This window comes from Megascapheus bottae, chromosome 15 (genome assembly GCF_031878675.1).
Source record: "Megascapheus bottae isolate mThoBot1 chromosome 15, mThoBot2.hap1, whole genome shotgun sequence".
NCBI lineage: Eukaryota > Metazoa > Chordata > Mammalia > Rodentia > Geomyidae > Megascapheus > Megascapheus bottae.
The window spans coordinates 57,567,443-57,582,397 of NC_143523.1; the positions used below are offsets into that span (position 1 = coordinate 57,567,443).

Genomic DNA, 14,955 nt, shown 5'->3' on the forward strand with positions numbered 1-14,955 from the left:
TAGATAGTTTGTGTAGTATGTTTGGTGCAAAGGCCTTTCTGAGGTGGGTGTGTGGGAGGAGCCAGTCAGTAGCACAGAGAAAACATCTGGCTCCAGGCAGAGGCCCAGCTGGGAATTTCCTGAGGTGGTTAGAGTACAGCCAGGAGTCCAGAGCTGAGCAGGTCCTGCCGAGCCTGGGGAGCCCCTGGGAAGGGCATTTGGAGGGAGAAAAGACTATAGCTCCAGCAGGAGGCAGCTAGTGATGCTTTTGCAGCAGGGATACATGATTATGGCTGGGCAAGGAAGGTCATTGTGGAGAAAGGTTTGGAGAGAGTTCTAAGCTTTTGGGACCAAGTGTGGGACTCAGGACAAGAACAGGGTGGAAAGAGGATAAGACTAGGACTTGGCTGCAGCCATGTTGCTAGTTGGCAATTTAATAGTCATATATTACCATTGTGGGTTAGGGAAAAGTTTTCAAAAGCCATACAGTTTGAAGAATAAACCAAAACTAATGACGTCTTTCCCCTTAGCTGGATAACATTGGAAGAATTTTTATTCTTTATTTGTGCTAATACTTGGGCTTGGACTCAGGACTTGGAATACTGCCCCTCAACTTTTACACTCAAGGCCTGTGCTCTGCCATTTGAGCCATAGCTCTACTTTGGCTTTTTGCTGGTTAATAGAAGATAAGAATATCAGGGACTTTCCTGCCCAGTCTGGTTTTGAACTGAGATCCTCAGATTAGCTTCATAAGTAGTTAAGATTACAGGCATAAGCTACCAGCATTTGGCTTGAAGAATTTTCATAGAAACTAAAGTATGAGCTCATAGTACTTGTTTTTTTTTTTTTTTGCTTTTTTTTGTTTGTTTGTTTTTGTGTGTGTGTGTGTGCTTCCAATTTTATTCCTTCAAGGACATAGTATTGACAAAATCAGCATTGGTGTGAAGTTGAAATGTCAAATGGGTGTTTTGCTTTAGTTCTTTGTACCAGGTTATATTTTGACTCTCTAGAGTCAAATATTATACCTTTATTTAAGCTCTAAATAAGCTGGGTGTTGGGGATGCATGTTTATATTCCCATCTCTTAGGAGACAGAAGCATAAAGATTATGAGTTCAAAGCCAGTCTAGGCTACATAGGAGTTTTAGCCCAGACTCAACTGTATAGTGACTTCAAAAGAAAGGCAGGTAATAGGCAAGTAACTCCATGGTAGAATACTTGTCTAGAATTCCTGAGGACCTAGGTTTCAATAGCCAGCAGTAGGGAAAAAAAGAAATTAAGAGTATAGTTTGGGGCTGGGAATATGGCTTAGTAGTAGAGTACTTGCCTAGAGTGCATGCAGTGAAGCTCTGGGTTTGATTCCTCAGTACCACATAAACAGAAGAAACTAGAAGTGGCTCTGTAGCTCAAGTGGTAGAGCACCAGCCTTCAGCACAGGAGGCGCAGACAGTACCTAGTCCTTCATTTCAAGCTCCAAAACTTGGGTTCTATCCATAAATTTTGCTCCTGTAGATTCACCTACTTACTCATTCAACAAAAATATATTGAAAACCTATTATGTGACTGGCAGTGGTCTAGGTGCTAGGATATTATAGCAATCAGTGATCAGAATCTCAAAGTCCTGCTGTCAGGGAGCTTCACATTCTAGAAAGGGAAGGAAAAAAAATGGGGAAAAAGGAATGCATTTGTCACCAATTGGCTCCAACTTGACCGAGCTCTTAAACCTACCGAGTCATTTTCTTTTTGAATCTGTTCTCTCACCCTGTATAGCAGCCTTCTCAGATGGCCCCTACTCTTGTCCAGCCTTGTCTCCTCCACAGACCATGATCCCTGCTGTCCACAGAAATGTCCCTATTTTCATTTGTGTTCCTAGATTGCTATTGCTTAGAAACCAGCTCCACCAGCCTTCCCCTGAGTGGGACTCCAGAAACCAGCTCCACACTGCTTTCAGAGAGTGGCACCATCGGGGCCCCTGGCTCAGGATAGCAGCCTTCTGTCCTTAGTTCCCCCTGCCTCCCACTCCCTACCCTGCCCTTTGAAGTCCTTGCTGACTTCTATCCCTATCCTGAATATTTGTCTCATCCATCTGTTTCTTTTTTTCTGCATATACCCCAATAATCCACCAGCTTTCTGTTCCTAGTTATAGCTATTGCCTCTGGCCTCTGATCTTGCCCTTTCTGATCTATCCTCTATTCTTTATCCGTAATGATTTTACTCGAAACATCTCATTCCTCCAGCTCTTCAGAGAAGTACAATGTCTATCTAGATAAAGCCCAAAGCACATAACCTGGCATACAGGTCTTCTGTGACATTCTTCTAGGCTAAGAGTCAACAGCTAAAGTTTCTAGTCCAGATCTACCTTGTTTTATAGCCACAAGTTAAAAACTATGTTTATATTCATGCACTGGTGGTTCACGTCTGTAAATCTTAGCTACTCAGGAGGCTGAGATCTGAGGATCACAATTCAGAGTCGGCCCAGGCAGCAAAGTCTGTGAGACTGTTACCTCTAGTTAACCAGTAAAAAGTCAGAAGTGGAGATGTGAGGGCCCTTAGTTCAGAAGTAAAAAAAAAAAGTATGCCTACCCCACATAGAAAATTTCCTGTCTGAGCTTAGTGTGATGGCTCATACTTGTAATCTTAGCTACTCAGGAGGGTAAGATCTAAGGCTTGTGATTTAAAGCCAGCCCATGCAGAAAAGTCTGTGAGACTCTCGCCTCCAGTTAGCCAGCAAAAGCTATAGATGGAGATATGGCTCAAGTGGTAGAATGTCAGCCTTGAGTGAAAAGCTAAATGACAGGCCCCAAGCTCAAGCCCCAGAGTCTGCCCCCCACACACAAAAATACAAGTGTCTTGTCTGGATCTTTACAAAATGTGGGCCAGTATAGGGTATAGAATTCAGATATAACTACCAAAAAGCCTGAAGTGGAGTTGTGGTTCAAGTGGTAGAGCATTGACCTTGAGTGAAAATGCTCAGGGACAAGTGTCCAGGCCCTGAGTTCAAGCCCCTGGACATGCACAAAAACTAAAAGAAAAAACTGTACCCACCAGGAGGAGGCAGGGACATGAGTCCTGGGGTCTGGGTAGAGTTGACCCCATGCAGTGTGGAATGTATGTGTGCTCCTGCAGGTCAGGTCCACACTGTTTTCCTATTAGTAACTTCAGCTCCAGCAAGCACAAGTTTAATTAATTCAATTAAACTGCAGCTGATAAAGATCCTATTCTTCAGTTTAACAAAGTGAATAGCAGGAAGCTGAAACATGGTTTGGAGTGGTATGGCTGGAAGAGGGAGAGTAGGCAAATACAGTCATTGTGATTATATTCAATGTATATTATATAAAAGTTGAACATGTAACTTGAAGGTATAAATGAGAGACAGAGGAAATTGATGAAGGGATGACATTGATCAAGATGCATTATAGTCATGAATTGACTGATAGAATTGAAGCCCCTTTGTACAGCTACTTAAAATTTGTTTGTGCAGATTATTTATTTTTTTTTTCGGTTGGTTAGGGGCTTGAACTCTAGGTAGGCCTGGGTGCTGTCCCTGAGCTCTTCAGCTCAAGTCTAGTGCTCTACCATTTGAGCTACAGAACCAGTTCTGGTTTCCTGGTAGTTAAGTGGAAACAAGAGTCTCACAAACTTTCGTGCCCAGGTTGCCTTTGAACCACGATCCTCAGATCTCAGCCTCCTGAGTAACCAGGATTACTGGTGTGAGCTATTGGTACCTGGCTATATTTTTGTTTTATAAGGATTTAAGAACATAGTACACATGAGCTGTTTGAAAATAATTTGTTGAGGGCCAGGAGTTTGGCCCAGTGATAGAGTGCTTGCCTAGCATGCACGAAGACCCGGGTTCGAATCTTCGGTACCACATACGTAGCAAAAAGCCAGAAGTGGTGCTATGGCTCAAATGGTAAAGCCCTAACCTTGAGAAAATCCAGGGACAGTGCTCAGGCCCTGAGCCCAAGCCCAGGACTAGCCAAAAAAAAAAAGAAAGAAAAAAAGTTCTGGTTATTAATGATTAAATTGATTTTTTCCCCCTTAAGGTTCACAAAAAAGATTCTGGTTTTTGGCGTGATTTTGGCTTTGGAATGACTTGTCAGTATCGATCAGATTTCCTGACCATTGGTAAGTATACATTATATTTTAAGTAAGTGACTGTATTTGCTTACATTAAATCTTAACATGTATCAGATTTTACTGTTTTCTACTAAATTATAAGTGCCTAAGATTAATTGTAGAACTATAAAAAAACAAAAAGAAAAAAACCAAAAAGAGTTTATCATGAATTAGCAACAATGAATTCACAAAGATAAAAAGTATAACATGGTATTCACTAGTTTCTTTAAAGTCAAAACATTATTATTAATGTATTATTAGTGTGTCACTATATTATTAATGCTTATCTTTAAACTGTATTTAGGGCCAGATGCTAGTGACTCATGCCTATAATCTTAGCTACTTAGAAAGCTTTTAGGATTGAAGTTCAAAGTCAGCTCAGGCAGGTAAATCTGTGAGGTGTTTTTGGTTTTTTTTTTGGCTAGTCCTGGGGATTGAACTCAAGGTATGAGCACTGTCCTTGGGCTTTCTTAAGACAAGTGCTCTACCACTTGAGCCTAAGGGCTCTACCACTTGGTACTAAGGAATTGAACGTGGATTTTCATGCATGCTAGGCAAGCACTCTAACACTAGGCCAAACTTCCAGCCCAAATCTGTGAGATTCAGTTAACCACTAGAAAAGCTAAAACTGCATCATCTCTTAAATGGTAGAACTCGGACTTGAACAAACAAAAAGCTAATGGATAGTGAGTAGGCCCTGAGGTCAAGCCTTAGTACCAGCACAAAAGAGAAAAAGAACACTATTTCAATTATTCAGAATACTTTTTTTTCGGGGGTAGGGGGGGTGTTGCTCATGGGGCTTGAACTCTGGGCCTGGATGCTGTCCCTGAGCTTTTGCTCAAGGCTACCGTCCTACCCCTTGGGCCACAGCGCCACTTCCCATTTTCTAGTGGTTAATTAAAGTCTCACGGACTTTAGTTCCTGAGTTGGCTTTGAACCATGATCCTCAGATTTCAGCCTCCTGAATAGCTAGGATACAGGCATGAGCCACTGCGCCTGGCTGTAGTTTTTTTGTTTTTGTCAGTTGTAGGGCTTGAACTCTGGGCCTGGGCTCTGTCCCTGAGTTCTTCAGCTCAAGGCTACTGCCCTACTCCTTCTGGTTTTCTTATGGTTAATTGGATATGAGTCTCTTGGACTTTAGAGTGCCCAGGCTGACTTTGAACTGCAATCTTCAGATCTCAGCCTCCTGAGTAGCTAAGATTACAGGTGTGAGCCACTTCACTCAGCTTCAAAGCACACTTACAAAGATCTGTCTGTAACTTTACTGTTAATATTGTGGGTTGCTATCATTATAAATCTTGGATTACCTACTTTAAGGAATTTCATTTTTTTTAATTTAGAGATGAACCCTGATTTAACTTTCTATTGAAAAGTCCCAGCATTGAAAGCAAAGGAAAAAAGAACTATTTTTCCTAGATGTGACTGAAGAACTCTTTTAGAGAGCTCAGAGGGACCCATGTCTAAACTCAGATGTGGTGAAGAGTCTGCTCTAAACTTTCTCTCCAAAGCAGCTCTGTCTCTCCCTCCCACAGTGGATACTTCAGTCAGAGAGGCTGAAGCTGAATATCAGATTTTCTGACTCACTTAGTAACTGGTAAAGTCATATAGTATACCTACATACATTCAACATTATTCATCTTTATAGTGAGCTACTATTTAGGAAATCCTTCCACCTTAGAGCTGGGGCTTGAACTCAGGGCCTTGGCACTGACCCTAAGCTCTTCAGTTCAAGGCTAGAGGTCTCCCCTTGAGTCACAGCACCACTTCCAGTTTTCTGGTGGCTAATTGGGGATGAGTCTCCCGGACTTTAGTGCCTGGGCTGGCTTTGAACTTGGATCCTCAGATCTCAGCCTCCTGAGTAGCTAAGATTACAGTCATGAGCCACCGTTGCCTGGCAAAGTTATAGATGTTCTGTTTGTTTTGTGCTAGTCCTGGGGCTTGAACTCAGGAAAACCTGTGCATTTTCCCTAAGCTCAAATCCAGTGATCTTCCACTTGAGCCACAGCTCCACTTCTCATAAGACTCATATCCAATTAACTACAAAAAAAACCAGAAGTGGAAGCCAGGTGCTTGTGGCTCATGTCTACAATCTTAGCTACTCAGGAGGCTGAGATCTGAGGACAGAGGTTCCAAGCCAGCCTGGGCTTAAAATTCTGTGAGACTTTTATCTCCAGTTAGTCACCAGGAAACCAGAGTGGTGCTATGGTTCAAGCTCCACAACCATCACCACCACCAACAACAAAAAAAGTGGAGCTGTGGCTCAAAAGTGGAGCATTAGCCTTGAGCAAAAAAGCCCAAGGACAGTGCCCAGGCCCAGTTCAAGCTCCAGGACTAAAAAACAGAACCAAACCGAATAACATTCTTCATTTCCTTACCAATTTCTTTCCCCTACCTTCCCTTCCTCCCCACCAATGTCCTTCCTGTTGATTTGCCTCTGCTGGACATTTGATACAAATGCAATTATACAACCTGTGGTCTTTTCTTACTGGTCCCTTCACTCATCTGTCAATGGATTGACTTTTGGGTTCTTTCTTCCTTTGGACCTTTTTGTGAATACTGCTTCTGTGAACATTTAGGTGTACATTTTTGTGGTCACGAAGGTTTTCAACTCTCTTAGTATTTCCTATGGAACTCTGTTTACCCTTTTGAAGAATTGCCATGGTTTTGTTTTCAAATTTTGTAGATTTTGTTTTGTGCCAGTCTTGCTTGAATTCTGGCCTGGGCACTGCCCCTGAGCTTCTTTTGCTCAGGGTAGTACTCTACCACTTGAGCCACAGCACTACTTCCAGCTTTTTAAAGTAGTTTCTTAGAGATGAAGAAGAGTTTCACTGTGAAAGTTTCCTGCTTGGACTAGCTTCAAACCATGGTCCTCAGATCTCAGCTTTCTGAGTAGCTAGGACTGCAGGTGTAAGCCAACAGCGCGTGGCTTGCCATGTTTTCTAAAGTGGCTTAAGCCTCATTAATTAAATATTGTTATAAGTCCTGTTTGTAGAAGTTGTAGTAGGTATGAAGTATTCTCATTTTGATGATAATTTCATGATGAGTTAAGCTATGAAATAGTTTTTCACTTGCTTATTCATTTGCATATATTCTTTAAAGTGTCTATTCATATCCTTTGCTCATTTTAATTAGGTTATTGGTCTATTCATGTTAGTACTTTCCATTGTGTTTGGAACATTCCTGTTATTATTTGTGACTATTTTCCTGCTTCTTTCTCATTGTTTTTGTCTCTAATATTTTCATGTATGTTGATGTACTTAATGGTGTCCCACATTTCTGAGGCTCTAATCATTTTCCTGTATTCTTTGTTCTCATCAGATATGCAGTCCCTCTATTAATCTATCCTGATGTTCTCTGCTTCTCTCTTCTGACATGAAAATCACTGTTGAGCTGCTCTAATGAATCTTTCATTTCCTTTATTATAATTTTTAACTCTAGGCTTTCCATTTGGTTTGTTCCCTCTCTCTTCCTCTCTCAGTACATGTATTTGATAAGACATTTGTCATCTTACATTCTGTTATTTAAGCATGAATTCTTTGAACCTATTTATACTGGCATCTTTGCAGTATTTGTTAAATCCAATATCTGGCTCTACTATAGGCAGTAGGAAAGTCTTATCTTCCTGTTTTTTTGAAAACCATATGTGACAGACAACTTTGGAATGTGAGTTCCCTCTATTCCAGGACTTGTCTTGATTTTCTTTCTTTTTTTTAATCTATTGACTTGACTGGACCATTTAATGGATTTTTCTCTCCCTGTCTGACTGCCTAACTGTATGAAGCCCTGAATGTCACACAGACCCTGGATTTCTCTGGCTCTAGCTGCTAGCTGCACTCTGTCTGTCTCCTCTGCCCCTCTCTGGTGCCATTATCACCTACAATCCACCGACCCAGTTAAATTGAGCTTTTTTTCAGGGGGTAGTTTGGGGGCTTTTGATTGCTTGCTTGTTTTGGGTGCTGGTACTGGGGCTTGAACTCAAGGTCTGGACACTGGCCCTGAGCTTTTGTGCTCAAGGCTAGTAGTCTGCCACTTTAAATGACCTGCATTTTTTGGCTTTCTGTTAGTTCATTGGAGATCAGAGTCTCATGCACTTTCCTGCTCAAACTGGCTTTGAACCTTGATCCTTAGACCTCAAACTCCTGAATAGCTAGGATTACAGGTACGAGCCGTTTGTGCCTTGCTTTCTCCTTCTCTCACATCTCTTCATTTGCATCTGTTTGCTGAATGCTCCCAGGATCCCAGGCAAGGATAAGGATTTAACTGTGATTGATGGAGACAAAATCCTACAGAAGTTTTATAAGTGTTCTCGAATCCCTAACCTCATTCTGGTACTCTCTGTAGCTGGCCTGTCACTCTCAGAATCTTAACTATCAGCTATCCTTTAACATCAGCTTGTGATGGGCCTTCCACAGTAGTTAGCCATCTGGTCACATCCCCATATGGGTGTCTTTGTGCTGGACCAAGCCATTGTCATTCTAGCATTTGCCTGTGCCTGTCTGGTGGGTCCTTTCTCACAGTGTCACCTTTGATCCTACAGGTGGATTTGACATGGAAGTGAAAGGCTGGGGTGGAGAAGATGTTCATCTGTATCGAAAATATTTACATGGTGACCTCATTGTGCTGCGGACCCCAGTGCCTGGCCTCTTCCACCTGTGGCATGAGAAGCATTGTGCAGACGAGCTGACCCCTGAGCAGTACCGCATGTGCATCCAGTCCAAGGCCATGAACGAGGCCTCCCACTCGCTCCTGGGGATGATGGTGTTCAGGGAGGAGATAGAGAGGCACCTTCACAAACAGGCCTACAGGACCAACAGTGAGGCCCTCGCGTGACATGATGTGACCTGACTTTGACCCCCAGACCAGCACTATTTATTTAGCCTTAATTCCCATCCCCGATGCTGTGCCTGTTTCTGAAAAGATGTGGTTATTTTTCCATGTTCTTCCTCAGATGACTTTAGCAGATCAACTTGCTAGAAGAAGAAAAAACAAGTGTTCTAGTGCATAGCCTCAGTCCTAGGAGAGTACTACACTCCAGAACAAATGAAGCATGACATTTGTCCCCAAAATCATTCTGAATTTGTTTGTGCTGGGTGCCCACGCTCTGGTTGTGTCTGGGTGAAGGGACAGGTCGTGCGGGCTGCGAGTAGCCATTAGCCAGTTTTGCAGAGAGGACTAGAAGGCAGACCTGATGCGTGCACAGGGGCCCATTTCTAGATGAGAACTTCAGTTGATAGTGTGCACAATCCTTTTTTACTGAGGCAGAGGACAATTCAATGACATATCCACAATCCCCACTCAAACAACGATCGAGAGGAGACAGATCTCAAACCCCTTAACTTTATGCTTCCTTAGCCCCCAAGCATCTGCTTTGGAACAAATGGGTAACAGAAAATTGGTTAGAATCAGTGTCTTGATTAAGTCGGATGTGGTAGCCTACATGGTTCATCCCAGCGCTTAGGAGGCTGAAGTGGACCAAGAGCTTAAAGCAACGTGGGCTTACATGATGAGATCCTTCCTCAAAAAAAGAACAGAAAGAACAGGCCGGGAGTGTGGCCTCGTGGTAGAGTGCTTGCCTAGCATGCACGAAGACCCGGGTTTGATTCCTCAGCACCACATACACAGAAAAAGCTGGAAGTGGTGCTGTGGCTTAAGTGGAAGAGCTGTAGCCTTAAGAAAGCCCGAGGACAGTGCTCAGGCCCTGAGTTCAAGCCCTAGGACTGGCAAAAAAAAAAAAAAAAAGAACAAAAAGGAAAATCATAGTTATTACAGTATTATGTTCAGACCTAATGGTCGAAGTTGCTGCAGTGTCTTAAGCAAACAAGTTCATACAGAAGCATTTAATGGTGCCAGAATGTAGGGTGCGGGTTATGTCTACAGACATCGAGTGACCTGAACACGTGAACCTGGTACTCTGCAGAGTAGATGAGCATATGCACCGTGTGTGTGTGTGTGTGTGTGTGTGTGTGTGTGTGTGTGTGTGTGTGCGTGCGCGCGCGCACGCGCACGCGTGTGCATGTGTGTGGTGGTGGTGGTATCGTCATTGTCATTGTTTTGCTTTGTACTATCTCATTTAGTAAGGATCCATATGTATTTATTACTGTTTATCTTCTACATGCTAGTATTCTCTGTCTCTTTACACTATTATAATACGTTCAGTAGAATTTTGTGGAGGAAGTAAAGAGACAGATACTACTTTGACTTGAGAAAAGGAAAGGTGGAGATAGAAATCTGAGTTACAGATTTCTTTGTGTATGTATATGTGTTGGTACTGGGACTTGAACTCAGGACCCTGGACACTGTCCCTTAGCTTTTCCACTCATTGTTGGCTCTCTACCACTTGAGCTACACTTCCACTTCCAACTTTTTGGTGGCTCATTAAAGAACCTCACAGAGCTTCCTACCCAGGCTGGCTTTGAACTGTGATCTTCAGATCACAGCCTCGTGAGTAACTAGGATCATAGGGATTGAGCCACCAGCACCCAGCTGAATTACAGGCTATTTTAGAGAAATATATTGCTTACAGATAGAATATTAAGTGTAGATTGTGTTAATGAGAGAAGTGAATTAAAAAGTATATTCAAGAAGTGGCACTGTGGCTCAAAGTTGTATAGCACTAGCCTTAGGCAAAAGAGCTCAGGGTCAGTGCCTAAGCCCTGAGTTCATGCCCCAAGGCCAACTGAAAATAAGAATCATACAGAAATCTGTTGGGACCAGAAGCATGGTCTAATGGTAGAGTGCTTGCCTAGCATGCACAAAGCCCTGGGTTCAGTTCCTCCATACTACATACACAGAAAATGCTGGAAGTGGTGGTGCTGTGGCTTAAGTGGTAGAGCCTTGAGAAGGCCCAAGGACAGTACACAGGCCCTGAGTTCAAGCCCCAGGACTGGCAGAGAAAACAAACTATAGTCAGATAGGAGTATACTATATTATTTATTGCACATGGATCTTTTTCCATTGGATCTAGAAATTGGAGACAAGGTGAAAGGTGTGCATACATTTTTAACCTTTGATTTTTAAAGGGATCTACTATTTGTGTAACCTACAAACTCATAGAAGACAACCATATTCTTTTCTGCTCAATCACAGAAAAATAAAACCATTTTCTTTTTTTGCCTCAATCATACTGACTGAAATATCACAAACCCTAAATTCTAGGTGCTAACATGAATCCAGTTTTCTAATATCTTTACAAGATGGTATTTGGGTATTTTTAAAGCTGTATAAAATGTTTGTAAAAATAATTTTAGATAGTGTCTCCTTTTGTATGCAGTTATTTATTTCGAAGACAAGTGAATTCTGATATTTAAAAATGACAGACCTTAATTGTGTTTTGAAAGAATCAAATTTTTTAAATTTAATTTGGGGGGGGGGCTGGTCCTGGGGCTTGAACTCTGGGTCTGGTTGCTGTCCTCGAGTTCCTTTGCTCAAGGCTGGCTCTGCCATTTGAGCCACAGCCCCACTTCCATCTGTTTCTGGGTAGTTTATTGGAGGTAAGAGTCTCATGATCCTTCCCTGGCAGGCGATCCTCTGATCTCAGCCTCCTGAGTAGCTAGGATCACAGGTGTGAGCCTCCAGTACTCAGCTTTAATTTTTTTTTTTACTAGCTTTTTTGTTTCTTTTTATTCTGGGGCTTGAACTCAGGGTCTGGGCACACTCACTCTTAGATTTTCTTCTCAAGGCAGATGCTTCACCACTTGAGCCATAGCTCTACTTCCAGATTTATGTTGGTTCATTGCAGATAGGAGTCACAGATTTTCCTGCTCGGGCTGGCTCCAGAATGGGATCCCCACCTGTCAGCCTCCTGGGAAGCTAGAGCTCGCAGGTGTGGACACCACCAGCACCCAGTTCCTTACCTAGCTCTTGATTTGCAAGTGGAAGTTAAGCGATGGAAATGTTTTTGACATTACATGGTACCAATAAAGTATTTTATTACCAAAAGTGAAATGAACATGTAAATTAATTTCTTCCTATTGTGAAACATTACCAGTACAGGCACGTCCGTGTTTAAATCATGCACATTAAAAAATAATAGCAGTGTGCCTTCCCCTAGTGTAAGATCCTTTCAGTTGCTGGTCCTGTGTTCAACTCCACAAGTCACCATCTGATTTCCATGAGAATTTTTCACCTGCTTTTCCTAACCATGTATCTCTACCCACTATACTGTTGATGTTGGCCTGGTTCTGAAATTATATATTTCATTACCTAGTCTCTAACTTTCACTGAGCCTGATCTTTGAGCTTCCTGCATGTCAATCTCAAAATTGACTCCTTGTTATGACTAAGTAGCATTCCATTACATGAATGTACGACGTTGCTTCTGTGTCATTGATAAATTGGTTGTTTCCAGGGGTTTTTTTTTGTACCCTCTTACTGGTAGCCATTTGGGTTGCGTATGGTTTTGTATTGTTTGACTGTTGACTTTCGCTATTGCAGGGAGAAGCCCTGCCTGCCTGTCACTACACATGACTTAGAAGCAGGCCAGAATTTCTCTAGGAGTCACGATGCTGTGAGCATGTTCAAATCATTTTCCATGGTGCTTTTCAGCACTGGATGGGGGTCACCCACTTTCTTAGCAGGGCTTCCATTTTCATTAAGTGTTTCTGTCCCTGTGGACTCACAGGGTCATGGTTCTTTGTGCAGAGAGCAGGACTTGGGGTGTTGATGTGAAAAGGATGTCAGCCATCGGCTTGCATTGTGCATCCCAGGAGGCGCAACCCTGCTGCTCTGTTGTCACCTGGTCCCGCCCTCAGGGACAGATGAGCGTGATTCCTATTCCAACCCAAGGCCTAGAAGAGGTAAATTGCCAGGCATTTGGCATGCCAGCATGTGGCATGCTCGTAATCCTAGCTGTTTAGGAAGCTGAGATCTGAGGGTTGAGATTCAAAGCCAGCTTGGGCTCAAATTAGCCAGTAAAAAGGCCACAGCTGAAGCTTAGGTGATAGTGTGCCAGCTTTCAGCCAAAAGCCCAAGCAAGGTCCTGAGTTCAAGCCTCAGTCTTGACACAACAACAAAAGCAGGCACTTACCCTCGACTTGGGCCTCCTCACAGTTGACCCTGTGTGCTCTACAGTCTCAGCACTTACAAGTCCAGTCACCCCACTCTTCCGAGGAGCCAGAGTGGCAAGCCACAGTCCAGCCCTGTCCCCTGCTATGGCTGTTCACACCCAGCTAGACATGGGCTTCCTGGGCACCCTGGCAGCATTTGAGCACTGGGTGCCCAGATGTGGTTACAGCAAGTGTGCTGTCACAGCTGACGGGCAGGGTGGTCACGTGGAAATGTCATACACTGAAGGTGCCATGTATGTGGCTCACACCTGGAATTCCAGGTACTCGGGAGGAAAGAAGCGGGAGAATCATGAGTTTAAGGCCCCGACAAAGCAATATCCTGTCTCCAAAACAGAAGGGGCGGAGGGGAAACTAGAAGAATGGCTCAGGTGGCAGCATAGCATCTGAGGCTGTGGATTCAATCCCCAGTATTAAAAAAGAACGGGCCAGGCGTCAGGGGCTCACACCTGTAATGCTAGCTACTCAGGAGGTTGAGATCTGAGAATCAAGGTTCAAAGCCAACCCCAGGCAAGAGACCATGAAACTTACCTTCAATTAACCAATTAAAAAAAAAAAAGAAGTGGAACTGTAGCTCAAGTGATAGAACAAGAGCCTTGAGTAAAATAAATAGCTCAGTGACAACACCCAGGCCCTGAGCTCAAGTCCCAGCCCCATCCCAAGGAAAGAAAAAGATGACCAGCACACAAGCAGGCAGAGAAGAGCAACATGGGTCTTTTATTGGTGCAAATACATCCAGTCACTCCAAAACCAACACCCTTCACGACGGCACAGCTTTACACTCATGCCCAGGTCCCAAACAGAACCTGGGGATGCAGCAAGGTAGGAGAGGAAAGTGACACACAGACAACTGCCATAAGTACTAGAACTGGTGACCCACGAGGCACACACGGACTGTAGGCTCTTTTTTTTTTTAACACAACGTACAGAAAATGATCACATTGTATTCCAAATATATATTCTCAAGTTTGTAGCCTTTTTTTAATCTCCAAGACATAAACAAAGCAATATATTTATATATACTATCAATATTCAATCCGCACTAGTTAGAGTATCTGCAAAGTGCCAGCCCACTGTGACAATACAGTGTTAACTATTCAGTTTCCCAGGCTGAGGGTGACCCCAGCCCTCTGCCCTCTCCTAAGGCCTGGCCCCTCCCATCCAAGCTCTCCCTGGACATTCTGGGAATTGGGACACTGGCCAGGCCTCACAGCTCAGGGGGATCCTGACAGATGGCCCTCACCCAAAGCCAGGCCTCTGGAGGGGTGGAGGGGACGGGGAGGAGTTCCTGGAAGGGAGACGGTGTGGACACTGGCTTTCTGAAACAGGGCCATGCTTGCCCAGAGTTCACAGCAGGCATGGAAAATAGAGTTTGGGGCAGTTTCATCTAAAAGGGTTCCAGCAGTGCCAGCCTGGCTGAATCCGAGGTGACCCTCAATAGAGGCAGAAGAGGGGATCTCCTCACACTCACCCCCTCCCCCGCCCCTGTCCTGAGCCCCTGGTTTCTGGCCTGGCTCAGTGTTCCTCTCCATCTCCAGCTGGGCTCAGAAAACTCCAGATGCTATACCGCCCTAGAGTCACCCACCATGTCTCTCATTTGAAGTACAATTTGCCAGCCGTACCCTCTCACAGAACACATGTTCCCGGCCTCCCCCCACCCCTCCCAGACCCCAGAAATCCCTGATAAAGGAAAATGAAAATGTAAACTTTGATAAGCCCCATACCCAAAAGTCCCCTTCCAGAAATGTACACACGAGGCGCCCCTGGCTGCTCAGTCCTTCCCAGGGAAACCTGGCAG

At 43.8% G+C, this 14,955-nt stretch overlaps 1 protein-coding gene across 1 annotated transcript in view; it reads left to right on the forward strand.

Moving 5' to 3' along the window:
* Nucleotides 1–9,844, forward strand: part of Csgalnact2 (chondroitin sulfate N-acetylgalactosaminyltransferase 2) — a 28,221-nt gene extending 18,377 nt beyond the window's left edge. The window contains exons 6-7 of the mRNA XM_090346777.1: nucleotides 4,024–4,105; nucleotides 8,634–9,844. Of these exons, the coding sequence (XP_090202903.1) occupies nucleotides 4,024–4,105; nucleotides 8,634–8,926 (375 nt within the window). The 3' untranslated portion in view covers nucleotides 8,927–9,844. The remainder of the gene's footprint in view (nucleotides 1–4,023; nucleotides 4,106–8,633) is intronic.
* The last annotated feature ends 5,111 nt before the right edge of the window (nucleotides 9,845–14,955 follow it).